This window comes from Ambystoma mexicanum, chromosome 1q, assembly GCF_040938575.1.
Source record: "Ambystoma mexicanum isolate Mex_15411 chromosome 1q, UKY_AmexF1_1, whole genome shotgun sequence".
Lineage (NCBI taxonomy): Eukaryota > Metazoa > Chordata > Amphibia > Caudata > Ambystomatidae > Ambystoma > Ambystoma mexicanum.
In genome coordinates, this window is record NC_090922.1 from 211,206,431 (window position 1) to 211,227,969 (window position 21,539).

The 21,539-nt window shown below is 45.9% G+C and overlaps 1 protein-coding gene across 3 annotated transcripts in view; it reads left to right on the forward strand.

The window, feature by feature from the left end:
• CACNG7 (calcium voltage-gated channel auxiliary subunit gamma 7) overlaps nucleotides 1–21,539 on the forward strand; it is a 255,534-nt gene that overhangs the window by 105,036 nt on the left and 128,959 nt on the right. For all 3 annotated transcript variants that reach the window (XM_069637370.1, XM_069637369.1, XM_069637373.1), the window contains exon 2: nucleotides 19,182–19,425. In XM_069637370.1, coding sequence (XP_069493471.1) covers nucleotides 19,230–19,425 — 196 coding nt within the window. In that variant the 5' untranslated portion in view covers nucleotides 19,182–19,229. The remainder of the gene's footprint in view (nucleotides 1–19,181; nucleotides 19,426–21,539) is intronic.

Sequence of the window (21,539 nt, forward strand, 5' to 3'; positions counted from 1 at the left end):
TGTATCCAAGTTTCAAAACACAAAATGATGTTAGCCCTTTCATCAATCCCTTATTTCATGCCATCTGTCTCACCATGCCCTTATAGCTCACTGACCCCCACCTGGCCAAAGTCCTCAACTCATCCCCAGATATGCCAAACCTGGCACACACTGATGGTGCCAGAGTGAGGAAAGAATGTGTCCAGGAGCCTGCGCATTGCCTCCAAGCAGTTCAGTAAAACTACAGCACATGTGATCCACGCACACTCACTCATCTTTGTGTATGAAACACCTCCACCCTCTTTTCTCAACTAGACAACTCCCAGAAACCTTTGCAGTGCCGTCACAGGGAAGATCAGTTCTCCCCCTGGCCATTCCAGAACAACCACGGAGCACATTCTCCAGTTTTCTATTGTGCACTTCGTGGCTGTCAAATGCACCACAGTGCATCCCAACTTTACCCCATTTCGCATCCTTTACCCCAAGGTGTTGCCCACCATTTCAAAAACCCTGGATGCTCCACAAAAACATGACATCATCACTTCAATCATTACTGGGGATGAACCCTCTGCAATAAGCAACACGATGTAGTTCACCGCATCATTACTTTCCCATTCCCACACCTCCAGCCTTGTATTCACCCTGGCCCTTGCCCCACTTTCCTGAAATTGGCACATGCCATGCTGTATGAGCTCTACGCGGTAACTGACAATCACCTTTTCACCACAGCCAGCAGCTTCAGTTTCCAAGTGCCCACAGCTCCCTTGGCACAAGCCTCTGCCCCAGTCCATCTCTGAAGCCAGCCCTATAATGATGCTCACTGTGGATGGGACAACACATGAGAAAAACTGTTAACAAAGCTTTGAAAACATATTTCCCAAAATACCAGCAGTCAATTTCAATCAGAGTAGCACCATTCTCCTATGCAACTAAAACTTCCTCCAACCTTCAATTGAAACAAAATGTCTTATCACTTCACTTTTTTCGCGTCTTGACGATTGTTCCTGTCTTCTTGTCCGTCTCCCTGCTTCTCATCTTACTCCTCGGCATTCTATTTGTATTTCTTCTATCTAAACTCTTTGCACTATTCCTCCTCTTTCTTCCATATCTCCCACTCGTCATTCTCTAAACTGGTTGTCCTTTGAATATCATCTACAGTTTTGTTTCCTTTGTGTCACCTTAAAATGTCTTCATTTTAAGGCCCAACCTTATCTTTGTTCACTGGTCTCCTTTTACATCCCGTCTTGGTCTCTTTGATCGGAATTTCAATTTCTGTTAGTTGTTCTTAAGTCCCTCTTTGCCCAATCCCGTTTTCATGCCTTTCTTCTTCTTTGACCCACATTCCACATTTTGGAACACCTTTCCCTTACACATTAGAGTTATTTTTTCTTATTCTCTTTTTCATTCTCATTTTTAAAACAACCTACTTTCTACTAGCTTGTAATTTTAGATTCTCCCTTTCATTTTGCACAATATTTTTACTGATTGTTAAGTGTTAAAACCCCTTTTAAACAAATACAAATTCAAACACAAAAATGGAGATATTCATGGTAAAAAATAAACATTTGAAGAATTGTTCTTACCACACTGTTCCAGAATTTAAAATGTTAATTATGTCCCAAAATATTTATTTTAAAATTAGATACATCCACTCCCACAAAATATATTTCCATGGACCAGAGCTCAGGTCTGCTTGGATCCAGACTGACACCCCATTAGAGCTGATCAGGATATTGTGCCAAACTTTGCTTGACATGCACTGTCACCTCAATCCTGTGATGTGGTTTCTTAAGTCAACATCAACTGCCTGCAGAAAACCCTCTCCTGGGCTGTCAACCTATATGTTGACCCGCCTGGTGCCTTCCTGGTTGCCGCTCTTTTTCCCTATTTAAGGAGCCCTCCAGCCTCTTTTCCTTTGCAGATGGGGAGCAGGTGCAAGTGGATCTTGGTCACCTGGCCTAAGTCCCACCCACCTGGTCCCCTCCTGGTTGCTGCTCTTTGTCCCCATTTAGCAAGCCCCACCCACCTGATGCCTTCCTGGTTGCTATTCTTTTTCTCTACTTAAGGAGCCCTTCAGCCTCTTTTCCTTTGCAGATGGGGAGCAGGTGCAAGGTGATCTTGGTCACCTGGCCCAAGCCAAGCCCAACTGATGCCTTCCTGGTTGCCACTCGTTTTTCTCACTTATAAAGCCCCGCCCACCTGATGCCTTCCTGGTTGCAACTCTTTTTCCCTACTTAAGGAGCCCTCCAGCCTCATTTCCTTTGCAGAGGGGGAGCCGGTGCAAGTGGATCTTAGTCACCTGGCCTAAACCTAAGCCTAAGCCCTGCCCACCTTCTTAGCCCTGCCTCTTCTTTCCTTCTCTTAACTATTAGATCAAGGGCGTCTCTTGCCCGGGCATCCAAAGCAAAGGGCAGTCAAAGAAAACTGCAATTGCTCAGACAGCAGGTAAGCATGCACCAACATGTGTTTACTCCTTCTGTCCCCACAGGCCATCCCCACCCCTCTGCTCCCCCCGTGATGTTCCCTTGTGCCCCCCCCCCTTCTGGCGCACTGGTGTTGCCTGTTTTGCATGATTCTTCTACCCTGCTCCCAATCCCCCCCAGCCTACTTCTGCAGGAGTCTGTCCTGATATATTCTGGTTTCACCATCACCACCTTGTGGCCAATGTTGGATTTGACTTTTAAGGACTTCATTGATTCACAGTGCATCACCCTTTCTCATGGTGGCCCTAAATCATGCTGTTCCCATCTTCATCGTGTTTCCAGGCTTGCAACATTATGTGTTACTACTGACTTCTGCAATTGTTTTCTCTATCTCCTCTTGCTTCTCCACTCTTTTTGCCTGCTTAGTCTCTGTTCTCTCCTCCTCTCCCTTTCTCCCTTTTCCTATCTCCTCCCCTCCTCCCTCTACTTTCTTCTATGCACTTACTCTATCAGAATTTTCCCTGGACCTAGTATTATAGCAACCTCATCTGTCTCCACTCCCCTCCCCTTACTTGTTTCCCCCCCAATCCTCTCCAGCAATATATGAAATGTCGTCAGGCCTAGTATGATAGTCGCTTGTTTTGTTCCCTCCCTCCCTTTCTGCAACCCTCTCCCTCACGTTTTCTCCAGCTCTTCCAGAAATGTTGTCAGGCCTAGTACGGTAGTCGCCTGTCTGTTTCCATGTTCTTCCTACTCTCCTCCTCCCTTCCTTGTCTATGTCTTAGCTCTTGCACAAACGAAATGTCGGCAGGCTGAGTATGATAGTTAATTTCACATCCTTACCCTTCATGACCTGTAAAAATGTCAATGTATTTCCCTTGCCTTGAAGTGCTTTGAAACACATTGTGTATCGGCGCCATATAAAAAAAACGATCATATATCATATCATGTGAAGTTCAAGTGCCCAAAAGCTTTTTCACTTTCAGAGCCTCTCACTTCTTCTGGTTGGCAATCTCTTCCACACAAACATCTGGCCGCCATTATTCCATAGCACTAATGCCAGCTGAATTCCCATGAAAGTCAATACCACCGCCAGACCCTTTATCTTCTCTGGAACTAGGGTAATGCCCAAGTTGCGTTGCAGCTGTTGGAAGGCCTTCAGTAGCCTGGCATATTCACCATGATGCACACAATCATCCAAATTATTCACGATCTGGGTCAATTCTGTCCATTTCCTAGATCTCATTCCAGAAAAGAGCAACAACTTTTGAGTAGAGCACATGCTACTGAACATCAATGGGCAGAGCCTCGTCCACATAGAATTTTCCTTCAAATCTAATACCTAATTATGTTAAATACACTTTGCATTGGGGGTTTGAATCACTGATTTGATGTCTTAATTACTCATCTCAGTCCCCTTTCCACACCTTCTCACTAGTGCCATTATTTCATCCATGCCGGAGTACATCACCTTGCTGTGCTTCGTATTGATGTACTCATTGACTGATTCTTCTAGCAGCAATGAGAAATGATGGATCATCCTGAACGCTCCCTTCTCCTTTTATGACAAAATTCCCATCAGTGAAATCATTAACTCAGGTACCTGGGCCTCCAAGAAGAGCACATTAATGTTTCTTTCTACCACGTCTGCAACTTCCTTGTGAGGAATTCGACCATCCGCACGGTGGGTATGCACTTCACTAGGCTATTTTGGAAATTTTAAATGTAATTGAATGATGGTGGATCAATTTCCAGAAAACATGCGACACAGTGGTGCATCATGTTCCAAACCACCCATTTTTAATGCAATCCCACCTAACAACACGTGGAAAGATAGTACCCTCCAACTCAAATCTCAGCATGCTATGAGGAGACCGGTTGGTGGAACTTAGAATTATTAGGAAGTAAGAGTGCCTAAAACTCACATCCATAGCCGATACCACTTTTGTGCTCCAAACCACCAAAAGTGAATTAGCCCTTCTGTAAAACCTTCACACCATCACCTGTGCAGTGATGTAGCCCAGCATACGTCCAGTGGGTGCCTTCCACCATAACCATAGTTCAGTGTCATGCTTGCCGCATGCCACAGACTGGTCATCTCCCAATCTAGAGTGCAAATGCTCATCCTACCATAACCAAGCAAAACCTTAAAAAACAACCCAGGACTTCTTTATCAAGACCAAATATTTCAACCCGTGCAATGTCCCAATCCGGGAATGTTTTGCAATACATACTGGTATATATTGGCAAGGCTGATGTCCAATTTTCAATCGTCGTTGGAACCCTAGTCCTTCAGTCCAGTTTTCTCTCTTCAACCATAGAAGCCTCTTTGCAGCTCACTTCTTGCTACAACAATCTGAATACCTCAACAAGCAAGCTCGCCCATATCTTCTGCTCCAGGCCTTCTTTAAATGCGATCCAAGCAGCTTTGCCATCCCCAAGCAAGTTAGTTCTGCCAGGTCTGCGTCGGGCATTCGTGTACCCTCTGCTACCCCTCACTGTGCCCCAGTCTGTGTTTCTGTTGACACCCTCACTGTGCTGGGGGACTTCTTTGGTGCTTGCTTACTGTTAGGAAAGATTTCATAATTGTATGTAATTTTCCCTCCATGTGTCAACCCCCAAACTTTTTTGGTGCTGTTTAGACATCGTTGACTGACTTTGCCAGAGAAGCACAGCCTTCAGCTGCACTCCTCTGGGCTTTCACTCACTTTTTATTGGAAAACTGACATGCCCTTAAGACAGTCAGTACTGGGAGACTTTGTTTCCCTTAGTGCTTTCCTCATGTTGCAACTTTTGTGGAACATGTTACAAGTGTGCCATGTAGATACTCTCACTGGACTTTTTATGAACTGTGCAGGTGTGTCATGGACAGGACTGGTGTCAGCTATCGTTTCACATTATTTTTAAGCCTTTCCTGCCATATTACCGCTTTAACTGCATTTGGTACAAATAGGTGCATGGCTCCAAAATGGCCATGCCACAAGGTTCTTTGTCCTGTCATTTGGCCATCTTGCCTCTTAACCTTCCCCGGGTCGAGTCGACCCGGGCCAGTCCTTATTTGGTCATGCACTTTCCCACAAAACGCAATGCTTTCGCGGGCTTCTGCATGCCTTATGTGTGTGCCTCCAGGATGTGGGGTGGGATGTCTGAGTCCAATATAAATCCTGGTTGCCAGAGAGTCTGGAGTGCCCTGAATGGCTGAGACCACAGTGGTCTATGATTGGTCCATATATGGAGTGAGTGTTTGTGAGCAGATCTCCCATTGGGTCCTCTCTGTTTTGCGCGAGGGAACTTTGGATAAGAGAAGGCTGAAAACTCCACTACCAGGTCGATCTCCTGAGTTCTTACTGAACAAAGGATAGGCTCCAACTATCCTGCAACTACGAAGCTGAGTTGAGGAACCGCTGGTGACCCGCTGGAAGATTTGGTACCCTGAGCCTGCTGTCGTCCCGTGGGACCCCTCTGCATCTGGTCATCCTAGAAGGTCTGCGAAGACGCTTCAACCCATTGGAATAGTGGGACCAACTATTCTCGGCACCTTCATCAAACCCTGCAAGTAAGCTTTTTCGGAAGTGTCCCTAGGCCAACCAGTGGGCTGACCAGCTTACGCAGGACCTTTGGTCTGTCTCCGCTGTCATTTCGAGGAGGCCCTCAAAACTTGGCATACTTTGCAATTCCACTGCATTTGTGACCCTCTTGCCCCTGAAGCCCGCTGCAGTGAAACTGGGTCAATTCATCCACCTGGAGCGGAGAAATCGCCACTGTCCCGTTTGGGAATAATCGTTGTATCTCAGGAACAGAAAGGGGCCGAGACGTCCTTTTTGCCACATTCGAACCTGCAAGCGAAGTGGACTGACTTGCTGAAGTTTGGGTCCAATTGCGTCGGGGACTGGTGAGTTCTCAATACCCCAACCGGTGGCCCCTAACGCAAGATCCGATGTTTATGCACAAGTGGCGCCTGAGGTCCCCTCTCCTTTCCACTGCTATTGCGAAATAGCAACTCCATCCCGAACTCCCGAACTGCCTCTGCCTTCAAGTGGGGGTCCTTCTTGAATAGTGGGAACTTATTCTTCATCGCCTCATCCACCTTCCTGAGCTGCTAGGGACCCCTGAAGAGACCCCATTTTGCCCATTGGAACAACCGCATGTGTTTGCATTGCATGTACTATTGAGCACAAGGCTCCCCTCTTCTTAGGGCTTGTACTGCGTCTTAGTTCGCTGTATTCTCGATGTTGAACTGGGCCTAAAGATTACCCGCACTGCCTGTTTCCTTCCCATCTAGGTTGTCGGCATATTTTGTGCAGTTAACCCTTTGCACCCCTATGGTCTTTATATATAATGTATGGATTGTGATGTGTTGGTTTTCTTAGAGTTACTGTGATTCTTTTGCTATGGTCTATGTTACAAAGGCCTTGTAATAAATGTGTCTATATTTTTAATATAACTCCTGCCTGGAGTAATTTGTAAGTGTCTTTGCTCTGTGTGCTCATTGAGGTCTTTCAGTCACCCTCACCCCTCTTGAGACTTAGTCTTGACTGCCTGTCAAAGCTACCTTGATTGGTCTGGTTTGTCCAGAGGTTACCCTGTTCCAAGAAACTAGGCTGGCCTTCTAAACTTCTGCCCACCAGGTCAGAGTTTAGAAATCCATCTTAACACTTAGTTCCTCACAGCTCTGGAGGCCTTCTTTAGCGATTTGTGGCACCCCACTTAAACTCTGATCCTCTTTAGTTTCACCTCCTGACCGCCTGACCTCCTCTGCTCTGCGTCCCTCATTTCTCAATCCGCAGACCCTCACTCCAATGGTCTACCCCTTCTCATCAACGCATCTCATGCTTTGCCTGTCCCAATGCCAACATTATTTTTGGATGCTCACAGGCCCTGCATCCTTTTGTGCCACGTCCACTTCCCATCATCGATCCGATCGTCCCCCTTTTCCCTTCCCACTTGCCCTTCCTTACCTACTGTCCTGGGTCTGCTTAGTACAGCATCACTATCTGATCCCCCCACCACGTGCATACCACGAGGATCTGCTTCTCCTTGTCACAGTAACTCGATCCCAGGGCGACATCTATTCCTCCACTTTCACCTTCCCAGGGGTTTCTCACCATGCCTCTTCTCCCCTTGTACCACCGTTGGCCTCAACAGGGACTATCCCAAACCAACAGCAGCCAGGTCCCATTCATTTCCACATCCATCTACTGCTTGCCCAGCCCCACACAAGGCTTCCTTCTTGCCAAAACTAAAAACCATGCCCTCTTCACCCATCCCATCTCACAAAACCTCCCGATCACTCCTTCTCATTTGGGTCCCCATCGCCTCCCTCTCTTTCCCCATTTGGGTTGATTCAATCTCCTGCCTCTGACACCTGGCCTTCATCGTATAAGTAACGCTAGTTTTCTTCATTCAGCCAAACTGGACACTTTTTTGTCCAATGCAGTAGTGATTTTCACCCCCGGTTCCCCAAGTCCCTTTCAGAGTCTGAAAACCTACCCACATTCAGCTCTTCAGGTGGTGGCGATGGCCACGACACTACACACCTATGATGTTCCAATATTTTTTTCAACTCTGCCCCCATATCTCACCTGCGGCACCTTTTCTTTTCCACACCTACTCTGGACTCACTGGTCCTCTCTTCACCTTCATTCCTCTGCCCTTCCTCAAATCTCTGAATCTTCCTTTTATTTGCACCACTTCTCCTTGGTATCACCACGCTGGCCTCCAACACTGTGGGGAGATGGGTGGCTCACTCAACGACTGCCTTCTCCATTAAAGCCCATGATGACACCCGAGTTCACTCCCACTGAGTGTGCCCCACTGGTCACTGACATCACAAGCCCTTTGCCCCAAGAAAGGTCCCAACAAACTTGTGATGCCTCTATTCTCCCTTTCACAGACTACTGCTAACCCTTACCCGTTTTAGGCCCACATGCAGCAGGGGGATCCACAGACCAGAACTGCTCGCTGGACCCCCACAGAAGCGGCTCTATGTGGGCACCTACCAATATCTTTCTTGCCTCTTTCTTCCCCCTCCTCTTGTACCACTCCTCCGGTCACCCTCAAGACCGCCATGGCAGTTGCAATCTCGTTGGCGTGTCTGAGATGCGCAGCATGCGGCTATAGCTAGGCGTTTCCACGAGAAACATGCATCTCCGGAGCATGCACGTCAGCATGGGGGACGCCCCAACTCCTGCTAACCAAACTGTTGGGCCATCAGCTGCCAATCACTCTATCTCGTCCTGCGGGTCGTCTCTCGTTGGTCTTGCAGGGGGAAGCACAGGTCTTTCCTCTCCGTGTGCCCCTTACGTTGTTTGCCTGTGATAAATTAGGAATTCACACAGCTGAGCAACATAACGCCACCTTAACAAACTCACATGAGCATGTGGTTAACAGCTTTTGGACATAGCGCAGTGCTATATTGCAGAGGCGGGTGTTTTGGACTGTGAGTCAGTCCGCTTCATTCTTTCAAGGCAAATGCAGTCCCTCCCCATGCTTTAAATTCATCCCTATTCCCGCAATGTAGAAAACATACCTCAGCATAGTCTTCAAGGTTTAGCAAAACTGCAGTGGCAAGGTGCGCGCACGTGGCGGGGATGGAAAAGGCGATGGCAGCGTAGGGGAGGGAGCGCGCGCGCACGCAGGCCTAGCAGGGAATGGCGCAAGAATGCAGACGGAGGCGGGATGCGTTCGTCTTCCAGGCCCAGGAGAATTCTGCAAGTCAAGCAGGCTACTGTCGCGTGAATACGCCTGCCTCTGTGTGTGGTCCTTGCAAATGGCATTTTGTCACGTCAGCCTTTTCTCACTCCTGCATTTCTCGTCTATTAAAGAGATTCCCTGCCAGGGAAAGTGACATTGTAAGAATGAGTCACGGGACTGCATCTGCATGTCTATGCCGCCTTGATTGTCCCCTTCCTCTCTCTCTCTCTCTCTCTCTCTCTCTTTCTCCCTCTCTCTTTTGTCTCTAAGGGCCGAATTTCAAGAAAAAAAAGCATCGCTCAGTACGAATGCACAGGAGCCCAGCGTGCAGCAACCGTGTTCGACTGCCTCACCTCACCACTCAAAGAGGACACCTCTGGTTTACCAATGAGAGTGACCCATGCAAATAGAATGTTTTTATAGGTTGGCGGATCGTGTCCATATGTAACAGAAAACATTGGCCTGCACTTCAACATGATGTGATTGACATAATAAGGCAAACATGCTAGCCTGATTGAGAGCACAGCAGAGCACAGACTCTTATCAGTTTCCTCTTGATTACAGAAAACTGCAACCATTGCTCGCCAGGCAGCATTGGAATCTAACCTGATAATGTATTTATTTTCTTCATGTCATCCCAGCAAGGACGCGCCTTTGCCCCTGCTACACACTATGGCTTTCAGACTTCTTCCCATACATTCTGGACAACGCTGCAAGGTACCAAGCGGGGTCGGGTAACTGGTGCCCCAGGGCTGCCAGGCGGGGCAGAGGGTTGAGCAACAGCCCAACAGAAATGGGCGGCGCTCTCCCTCTCCCCTTCACCCCTACATGGCGACACGCAGTCGCCAGCCTGGGAAAAGGAGAATGAAGGGCAAGGTGTTAAACAACACCTTGCCCTTCCTTCCAAAGAGGTGCTAAGCACCCAGGTAGGGCAGGAAGGAAACAGGCAGGGCAACAACAAGAGAAAGCACCCCGGGTGCTGATGCGCCAGCACCAGCTGACTGGGGGGGCCTGGCGGTACAGCCCCCCACACAGGCACAAGGGCCCAGGGCCAGCCTGGGTCCTATAAGACAGTACTCCCCTGCCTAGGTATCTTCAGTCTCCTGAAAGAAGACAGGCCACCGTACGGTGACCACACTGTCTTGGGACAAGGAAGGCGGCACGGACCAGAGGGGGCAAACTCAGGACAGGGTGCCCAAAAGTACAGCATATTATGGTTACGTTATTATGATTATGTTTGTTATGACCATATCTGTGTAAATACAAATTCCACAGCCTTTTATTTGACAACACCAAAGCAATGTGTCGTGTGCTACCTGGGGTGGGGGAGAAAGCCCGGGGACACCCAAGGTAGTCTTATGTATGTACTCTGTCTGCATATGAGTCCACTGGTTACGTTATTTCAGTGAAATATCCCAACAGCAAAATACGGCTGCCGTGAAATCTAGCAGAGACAAGTCATCTATGTCCATTCAAGAAAACCTTCCCAGGCATCTTGGGAATATGGATGACTTGAGTATCTGAAAAAAAAGATCACATTTGTTTCTTTAAAAAAACGTTTCCCTATCAGTCACATCGATCCATTAAACTAGGAGATCCCTTAACATTCGCTGCAGGTCTGGGCCTGTCGCACATGTCACACATTCTGGGTGCATTCGAGTCATGTTTGAAATCAATCACCCTCATTTGGTATTTTTTCACCGCTATTTTTTTCGGTGTTGACATGGTCCTCTAGGTTTGGTCAAACTGATCTCTTGCTTATAAACTAACTTCCTCGCAACATCTTATGCTCGATTCATTTGGCCATGCGATCGCCTCACGCCCGAGGGCCTCCTTTGAGCTAGAACCTATCACGTATCTGCTGCCACCTCATTATATACTGACCCCAAGTGTCTATTGGAAGAGACACTGTCTATGAGTCCCTTTGCCCCCATACCAAATTGATGGCGCTCTGATATCACACTCATTTTTGGAGAGACTTGTTCATCAAGGGTGCTCTTGCATTTCTCAGATTCATCCCTCATGTTCCACTCCTCACCATTTGCTCTCAGTTCAGGTGGTCCAGGGAAAGCCCTGGGCACCTCCTGCACTAGAGGGCTGACCTTCACCATGTGCAAGGAATTAGAACAAAGTGGAAGCAGAACAAATTAACCCATTGAATATTGCACCTTGGACTGATTGGGACAAAGTGGTCCTAGCATTTCTGGCCCAGCATCATTGAACTGATGATCTCCTCGGGGGTTAATGTGTTTCAGGGAGTTTGGGGCAGGAAACAGTTGGTTGAAGTAGTTCTTGTGGTTGGGCTGCACAGCTGTAAAGGGAAGGAGGTTACATTCTCATGTAGCTCATGGCGGGATTGATCGGGACTGAGATTTTGATTTTGTGGTGGAGGGAGGCGATTTTATATTCAGTGATATGTGGCCGTAATGTCATGGAAGAAAGGCAGTTAAGGAACAGTATGAGATATCGGCAGAGCTGTATCACAGAAACCATTCCCATCCAGGCCTGCCCTCTAATTATTTATCCTGGGGAGATGGAAAAAGACTGGAGCACAGGATTTGATATTAATATGGCGATGTAACCTGAGAAGGCGGGATGACACAGCCGGTAACAACCTGCCGCCCAAGCTTAGGGCCCAAACAAAGCAAAGGCCCCTTAATGCAGGTGGTGGGCCATTACCGGAGGTGGTCAGTGTGACCCCGAGGGTTATATCGCCATTAGCACTCGTGCACTTTCCTACGTGGATGCTAATGGTGTATAATTAAAAAAGAAACATACTGTGCAGTGCTGCGCGGAGCCAAGCTTTAGATTACAGTTCCCTTTTCTATTTTGATGACCATCATATCATCAACAAGGAAACAGAGTTGGGAGACTATGATGCGGCGCCATGCCAAACCATTAGTATGTTTTTTTCTTTTCTTTTTTACTGAAACACTCTTAGCACCCACGTGGGAACTACACCGGTGCTAAGAGGTGAGGAGATGGGAGGTAAGGAAGGGGGCGCGGGAAGGGACCCTGGCCAGCAGCAGTCAGGCTGTTCAGAACGCAGACTTATTCCAGAGAATCCAGCCCGAGTTCTGCGCAACCTGATTGGCTACTGCCCCCTTCCAGGGTGTCAATAGTGCATAGTCTTATCAATGCATTCTGGTGTTAGATAAGGATCACCGCTCACTGAGGAGTGCATGTGACACTATTGCCGAGATTTGCAGTAGGTTCAATCGAATGATGAACACAGACGATTTAAAGGTTTTTTTTTAACTCAGGAATAGAAACGCTAATATTCAGTGAAACGTGCACATTCATACTTTTATTATGAAGGAACACATTGGTAAGATATTAAAATGAAAAAATGTAATTGCATTCGATACCGCATGAGAGATGTGAGTCTTTCCACAAATGATGCTGACTCTTCTATTTATGCTTAATTCTCAGATTTCCACAACTGCATTTCTTTGGAGAAAGTCCTTGACCCCTTTCTACTCCCTTGCAAGTTATCCTCATTCAAAGTAAAGCACCCCGAGTCCTCACCCTCGATCCTGAATTTTTTTTTTTTAAATTAAAAATATCGACTAGTGTGCACAACTTGTGACGCTGGCCTCAATCCATTCAAACACGTCCATTGTAGTGAATTTTACATTCATACCTAATTGCAGACATCCAGCTGTTGTGTTCATTGCTGATACTGCGCCTCCGCGGCTCTGCGCCCTCATGCATAGATGTTGTGGATGTCAGCTGTGTTTCCACCACTAGTCACCCCACTCCAGAAAGACTTATTGGAGGATGATGAATTAGACAATACAGTGTTTATTATGAATTCACTAGAGATGAATTCTGATTCTGTTTTTGTAATAGCTTAACACTTTAGCAATAGGCTTTGGCAAACAGAGTCTGGCTATAAATAACATATTTACAGTGTAATAGTGTGATATAGAAATATGAGTGAAGACATATTTGAAAAACATCATGCTCTCCTTCTCTACCTTGTTCCCTTCCTTTCTCCTTGTGTGCCTAGCATTGGACCATTGTGGGGATAATGTAGCTGTATTTTGGTGTAAATCTGGGGAGCACTGTTGGAAATGTATAAGATGGTTGATGGTGACTTCTAGGACTACTGCTAGTTTTCATTTGTGTCTTTGCAGTAAGTAAGGGCTATTGTTGTGTCGGTGCTGGGGTTGTGTTAAAGAAAACATTAAAGAGCTGTGGTGTCTGTCATTGAAACATTTCTGTGATAATTCAGTAACACCATGGGCCTCATTCCGAGTTTGGCGCAAAAGGGATACCGGGCACCGGTAAGGACACCGTTGCCGGTAATCCCTTTGTGCCCTATTCCGAGTACCCTTAGCGGGTCCCTTCCTTAATGCCTGGTTTTACCAGGTGTTAAGGACGGGACCCGTTAAGGGACTTTAGATCAAATAACGGTACCACAAATTGCGGTACCGTTATTTGCTCCCTCCCCATTCCGATTGAGCCCTATGGGGGCTCAAATGGGAATGGGGATTGCCTTTTTCGATGGGGACTTACTGGTCTCGCAAAGGTCGGACTAGACCGGTAAGTCCCCATTGAACCAGGTGGGAGTCGGAACCGGTTTTGGAGGCAGCCATGGCGCATATAGCGCCATGGCTACCTCCAAACTCGGAATGAGGGCCCATGAGTCTAGTGCTCTGCATTTCAGGACTAACATGGGGACTTTGATCATAACTTTGGAATATCTCCAGGGTAATTTTGAGATACGTGGTGGACCCGAAACCCCTCAGACATTTCTTGGGGAAGGATATGTTAAAATGATATTCCTAACAAAAATGTCAGGTGAAGGAATGCTATATTTGATTGACCTTTTTCCCTACTTTCCCTGAAAAGGAAGAACAGGTTTATTTTCTTTACACTTCAACGCGATGTGCAAAGCTGGTCCACAGATAGAATCCAAACAAGCATTGGCAATACCAACATGTTGGGCTTTTGTGGTGGCATTGGAAAGGCAGATGCCTGGCACTGATGACCATTGATAGTGGCAGGTGCAAGATGGATACTTATATAGAAGCCAAAATTGTTGGATTTGCCAATACTTGTTTTTAACAGGACTTCAATAAGAGGCACGCATGGTGCATATTTATTTATGTATTTACGTATTTAATGTGCTTAGCTCTCAAAGACATTTTCAGATACAAAATAAAAAGAGAAAATCAGAACAATTTACAACAACATAAAATATATAAAATTCGAAGTTCATCATATAAAAGTATATGTCAATTAATCATAAAACCATAAAAACATGTCTTCACCACATTTTGAGTTTAAACAGGCACAGAGTTTAAAGGTGTATCCACTTCTACCCAGATATGATATAAGGCAATCTGTAGGGGAAGCAAGCCAGAATGTAAGCACTAAAACTAGAAAATCTCACTCTTAATCTCATTCTAATCACCAACGAATGCTCCCAAATGACACATGTATACACTTCCAAACTGTTTACATTGTGTCATGACGTGCCTAGGGGATTCCAAAATATGTGGCAATTTGCATATCCTACAGTATCTGCTTTTAACGCAAAGGCCGGCCTAGGACCTATGATTGACATTCCCAGGAGCTGGATATTGCATAGTCTTAATATTAGCCTTCTCACTCCCGAATCGGGTGATTTCATGAGATATTTTTGAGGAGTTAAAAATTCATAAAACATCCACACCACGATCTGATACAATGTTAATTTCCAGCGTGAAATTAAGATTCCAATCCCACAATAGAATCATTTTGTTGAATGAATGTCTAAGCTTATAGCAATCTTCTCTATCATCAATATTACGAGTGATGGGGGACCAATCAATAGCTTCAAAAAGTCTTTTGTTTACTAGTGTTTACTAGGTTCCTTATCATAGCACCCTGCCAGAAGGCCCAGGAGAGGACTTTTGGACTGATTTACAGTCTACAGATATAATTCTCCTCTACGGTTCAGGGCCAAGGCCCTCAAAGATGTTAAACCCAATCCTAACCTCAATATTTCCATGGGGACTGATTGGGAGAGAGTCAACAGTCGTTTCCAAAAACAGCCTTCCAAGATATTAATCCAGTCATAGCCGGGCACTGCTAATGCCTCCAACCCATAAAGAATTTCTGGGCGAAAGCACTATATCTAGCGTTTCCTAAAACCAGTCAAACTATAGCCCACCGCTGATTAGCCTGCCAACTGTGCCTCCCCCTTGGACTGAATGGAGAGTAATTCAGCATAGCGCCCAGGCAACCCTCATTCCAGGCCTAAGTAAGCATAGCTAGAGACGTTTTCTATAAGATTCTGGTCCAGGACTAGAGGTAGCTTACGTTTTGGACGAGGTGAATAAAGCATTGCTTTAGTTTTGTTATAAACAATATCAAGATAGTTCTCCCAAGCATATGCACCCCGAGCTTTTAGGGATCTCAGCATGCCTGTGAATGTGTGGTCAAATATGACCAGATCGTCTGCGTAGATAAGGGAGGTCGTATGGACCTTGCCTAACTTGGGAGGGACAATGGGCAGCTGCTCTCAATCATTGCGTGAGATTGGCCATGTACAAATTGAATAATAGGGGGGCCGATAAACATACTTGTTTTACCCACCAGATGGTATTTCTCCAATCTGTAAAATGGCCGGCTACATCCAATCTAACTTGAACCTTTGTACCTGTGTGTGGATGTATCACGATCTGTAGAAGATACGTGGGGCAGCCCGTCCCTCCAAGTTTACACCACAGTCGAGTGCGATTTACTTTATCGAAAGCTGCATGGAAATCTATGTAAGTAGCATAGAGGCCCAGGACCTCTCTGATATTGGTTCTTCTTATTAAGCTATCGACCAGAACTTCTTGGGCAGAAGCCAGTTTGGAAATCGTCCAGGATAAGGAAAGTGTTGACCCACTTTTGGGGTTTGCGACGGACAAAGGATGCAAATATCTTCCCTGTCACATCCAACAAGGAAAGAAGGCAGTAATTTGATGGTAAAGTACGGCAACCTTTCTTGTCGACTGGGATCAAAAATGCATTTCTCCAAGACTCAGGGATGGTACGAGAATGGCAAATCTTATCAAATAATATCTCCAAAATAGAGGCCCATATTTCCGGGTCTTTCTTAAGGACGACATTAGCCAGCCCATTAAGGCCCGGGACATTAAAACTTTTTTACTTTCCAGTGGACATCAAAATGCTATCTCAATCCCAGTCCAGCACCCAATCCATGTTGAATACAAACCAGGTGGCTGAAGGCAGACCTAGTTAAGACATTTGTATTACACCAGTTGCATCTTTAGAACTCCAGTTAAGTCAATAACTCAGAAGACTGCTTTGAAAAAGCACTGACAGCGACTTTGAGTGCGAAATGTTATCGTAAGGTTTGAAATTGAGCTGAAAGTGTTCCCATAAGGAGGTGTTTTGGGTGGGGAGGGGCAGAAAATGGGTGGGAATGGCCATAGGGATTACCATGGCCATGGCCAGTCAACGAATGGGCAAATAACCAAACAACACATACAAGCATTGTGTCTCTCCTCATATACCATTTCTCCCACACTGTACTTGAATGCAATAGTTTCGGTTCATATGTGGCTACGAAGTGCAGCCTAATAGCCCACACTGTGTGAAGTGTGGGCTATTAGGCTGCAGTGAAGGCTTTGAAGTGAAATGAATGACTTTTCCAAAGTGTATGTGGGATATTGACGCCTCGCTGCTGTGCCACATGCCTTTGCATAATGTATTTCCTTCGCATGAAGGTATCAAGGGCTAGATTGGGGGATTCGCGTGAAGTCACCTTGTGGACAATAGTGCCAGACAAGGCATGAATGCTGCCTCCCTCTTGCCGCTGAGGGAAATGTGTGTCATTGTGTCTGTGCATAGCCGCTCCCTGTCACACTCTGGACAGGAAAATCAAAGATTGTTCAGGCGACAGCTTATATGGTGGGACTTTTTGGGGCTGATGTGCCTTTCAGTAATCTCATAGATTCATTCTAGACAAACTTGAGGAGAGGACCGGCTTGCAGCGGAGAACGTCTGTGATGCAGGTGGAAACCTTTAGCACTAAAGTCCAGAGAATGTTGGAGCTGAGTTTGGAATATTTTGGGACTAAGGCCAAGTACTTCTGAGTTAACATTGGAACATTTTCTGATTCAGGTAACGCCATTTGAGACTACTGTTGGGACATTTATGCGGCTAATAGTGAAACAATATTTAGTTAAAACATGTGGATGCTAATTTTAGAACGTTCTAAGATCCATGTTGACCTCATTTGGTAACATTTTGGGAATATTTTCGGATTCGCATCGGCATGTGTTGGAGTTACCTTTTGTTCCTTGTGCTTGCAGCATTTGGGGGGTAATAGTCTGTTCATATTAGTGATAACTGATCGCTATTGGGGTGAATGTGAATGTATTTACTGCTAGTGTTGTGGATTTGTTTCGTGGACAGGATAATGATCATTTTGGAGAATTTGGCAGTAATGTTCAAGAACTCCAGGAATTCTTTTCATGCCATAGTATTGCAATGCCAATCTTGGAACTTCTTTGCGAATATTCAGAGTAGAATTGAGTAGGAGCTCTGCGGCCTATAGATTGCTGTGTGCCTGTGGATCTTTCTAAATGAAGCGCGCGATGCAATGCTGGCAAGAGTGTCTGCATGTCTTTAGTGCACGGCACACGAACACATATATTACAGCCTGCCTCTGTGTCTGGGAGCCTAGGACGCACATTGCATAGAGTTAATAGCCTGTCTGCATGCCCGACTCGCCAAGCAGATGTTACACATTCAACAGCATGTATTATCCGCAGACATGCGTATCTGCCTGCAGAGAGGACATGGCATAGTCACATTAAGAGAAACCCAGAGCCATTTTCTTTAAGACAGCTGCTTGTTTCTTGGCCATTTAATAGGAAATACATTTCTATGCATTTCATTTGGGAGTGTGACCCATTGTTGGTGCACGCTCATGCTCTATTTCAGTTTTTAAATTGAGAGGTGTTTGAGAATATATAATTTTTTTCTTCATTTTTGCAGCAAAATCCTGGTTTTCCTTACAGGTTCCAGGATATCAATTTTAGATATCCGACTTGCCAAACCCCTTTTAAAGGAGCGGGCATTTGCGGTATTACCCAAATTGACCTTTAACAATTGACCTTTTGCACAATTTACCTTTATATTATTTTAGTTATTTTATATATGTATTGGGTTGGTTTTGTATTATAAATAATATAAGGGGATTGGGTGGGGGGTTGCAGGGGGTTTTGGATTGGGTAGGGGGCTCCAGGGGGGTTTCCCCTGTATATATGTCCTAATTGACCTTCTAAATTAGGTAAATTCTCCCAAGGTCATTTCTCCCGAGGTCAATTGTGAAAAGGTCAATTAGTATACAACCGGCATTCGCACCAAGAATGTAACATCTCCATGTATGTGATATCCAAAGTCTTGGTCACAATATTACTGGTTGAGTACTGGTACAGATTGTAGTCACTTGTGTTTTGGAACATTCCTCCTAAATTACTTTTTAGGATGGATTCCTGACCCCCTTCATAGGTTAAAACTCACAACTATGGGGCTGATTCATGGAATTTGTGTACCGAAAAACGGGGATTTGTGCGCCATTCTGCCCGCAAATCCCTGTTTAACAAATGGGGATTTGCGGCAGAATGGCAGACAAATCCCAGTTTTTCCGTGCACAAATTCCATGAATCAGCCCCTAAATAACAACTGGCCTTGCAAGAAATGTTTTTTTGTCAAACTCGTTGTGTCCTCCATAAAATCTTTATTTGAGCTCTAGATTCCGCTCATACTAAAGTCGGGTACCATATTTTCATTGCCCTAAGGCAAGTTTGTGTATAGGTCTACTCCCGACAAGACTGTGCACCATAGCAAAGATGATGCTGATGCGATGGACTTTGTTTCTGCCATTTTGTTTTTAAAAGGAACCCTTCTTGGTGGGAAATCTCACACAGTCATAAATGCCCCTCATGATAAATGCCATATCATATCATACCTGTATTTGTGCCTGGCATTCCGTCATTCATACACGGTGCTGATGTCTATGGGCAGCTACCAGTGAACTGACATCTTGTCTTCTTTCTGTCGACTTATTTGCAGGTAGAGCTGTGCCGAGGTCTCATTGCTCGGCTCCCCCTGCCTCCTAGGATGAGTAACTGCAGCAGTCGAGCACTGACCCTGCTCAGTAGTGTCTTTGGAGCCTGCGGTCTCCTTCTGGTGGGTATCGCTGTGAGCACAGACTATTGGCTCTACGTGGAAGAGGGCATCGTCCTGCCACAGAACCAGACCACAGAAGTGAAGATGGCGCTCCATGCGGGGCTGTGGCGTGTCTGCTTTATTGCTGGTGAGATACACATAGTGGAACCCCTCCACGTACTCCATACGTTGTAACGCTTGGAAACAGACTTAAGGGTGACTAGCAATTGCTTGTGTTTTCAAGACCACATCAGAGTAGAGTTAGTGATTTCTTGTCTAATTGTATTTACTGACAGGATTTCAGGTAGAGCTCTGCTGTGAGATCTGAATCTGAGAACCAGCTTTGTATGGGCTTCTAATTGTGTTGTAGGATTGTCTGTCTTTGGTGAATTGATCGGCAGTTACTTTGCATCCAGCCATTGGCCACTGTTAATGAACATTCTTCTCACAAGGTCGTTAGACTATGATAGGAGGGAAGATGAACAAGGCATGCATGGTGCAGAGTTCTTTATTATGCCATGGCCACTGCGCCTCACATCTCAGATTGCCCCATGGGAGGTGTCAATAGTGTCCCCAATCACCTACCATGTCTTTCATTTGGTTTACGGCACTTTAGTCCAGGGTTTTATAATGGAGAAGGTATAAGTACTCCTACCACAATGTACAGAACAAACACATTGTTTGAGATGCACCCTTCACAGCTGACATCAGGGCACTCGGGATATCTGTTGCGCCTCCGTGTTAGATTGCTGTGTGGTTTCTCATTGGACATAAGGCCCCGTTGAATCCCTGAACTAACTTAACCAAGTGCTCAATGTTTCTCTCCAACTCTTGACTTACTCTCATTTCATGGCGACACACGCGGATTTATTTTGAGGGAACGTGGAGCACTTTGAGGAAAGACCAATGCATGCCTTGAAGTTAGTTTGTGTTCACAGTTGAGGCCCATGCAGTAAACTTGCGAGTCGTTGTCAGCCAATTATAATTCATGCCTTCGGTTTTGTTGTAGGATCCCATTCCAGCGTAATGGAGCTACGGAAGCCTGTGTTAGAAAGCCTTGTTGTAAGATGTGTCTCTCCCGTAAAAAAGGTTATGATTCTTTGAACAAACACCCTTTCCCAATGCATAGTGATTGCAGATTAACAGACTTGTTGCTGCAGATGGTAAAGATCACCAAATCAACCCCATAAATAAATAAGTCCTTCTGGTTTATATCCGAGGTGAAGTTATAAATCAAATGCCTCCAAGTAGTAAGAAATACATTCTTGAGGGTGTTTAGATGAGTGGCAGGTGTCCACAAATGTGAGCCCATAGAGAAGGGTAAATAGTATTGTGTAAGGGAGACACAAGGAGGTGATGTCACAAGCCACTCATCCCACTCACGCAGACATACAACATATTAATGAAACCATGCGATGAATTCCTAAGCACATGAACACCTCATGAACACCCACAACCAGAACATTATTTTGTGTGAGCAGGAAGTCATAATCGTTCCCAATTACTGCCTTTTCGGTCACGGTCCTCTCTTGTCTGCTGAAACGGGAAGGCCATACCATCAGGATATGACCCCCGCCCCCTGGACACCTACCTTCCACCGCTACAAAAGATCCTTCCTCAAGTTCAAACATTACGGTGTATGTGAGTGGCAGACCCTCCCCCAATCCTGGCAGGAGAGCAAATGGGAAGAAGGCAAGGCAGAAGCCGGCGGGCGCTAGCGGGAGACCCCCCTCTACCTGCTCGGTGGCTATTAATAGATCCTGTTAGCAGGAGCTATTTATAGCCCAATCTGAGCGAGAAATCCCTGCATGAGGGAATACGTGCAAGGCTTTGATGTTGCTTTGCGCCTGCGCCAATGCTTGTCAGAACCGCAGGGCCCGGCGCGGGAAGAAGGCACTGCAGCACTCGCTTCCAGGAAAGCAGCAACTTCCCCCAGACTGGCCAAAGCACAGGGCACTGGCAACAAAAAATGCAGCAAAGGCTTTTTCGGGGCACTGCCGACACTGGCAGAAAAATACATGCAACAGAATTCCCGGAAGGTTTGCAAATACCAATGGGCGGGCAGTAGATGGCTTTGCTTGGAATGCGCCTTGTATGGTGCTGTTTCGATGACGTGGGAGAAAGGCGGTTCATTCAGTGATAACAAAAATAGAAAACAGCAATAGAATGTGAGACATTTTGCCGAATGGGCTTATTTCTGACTAAACAACTCGTGCAAAAAGAGAGTTTCCCCCTAACATGCTGCTTTCCGCAGCAATGGAG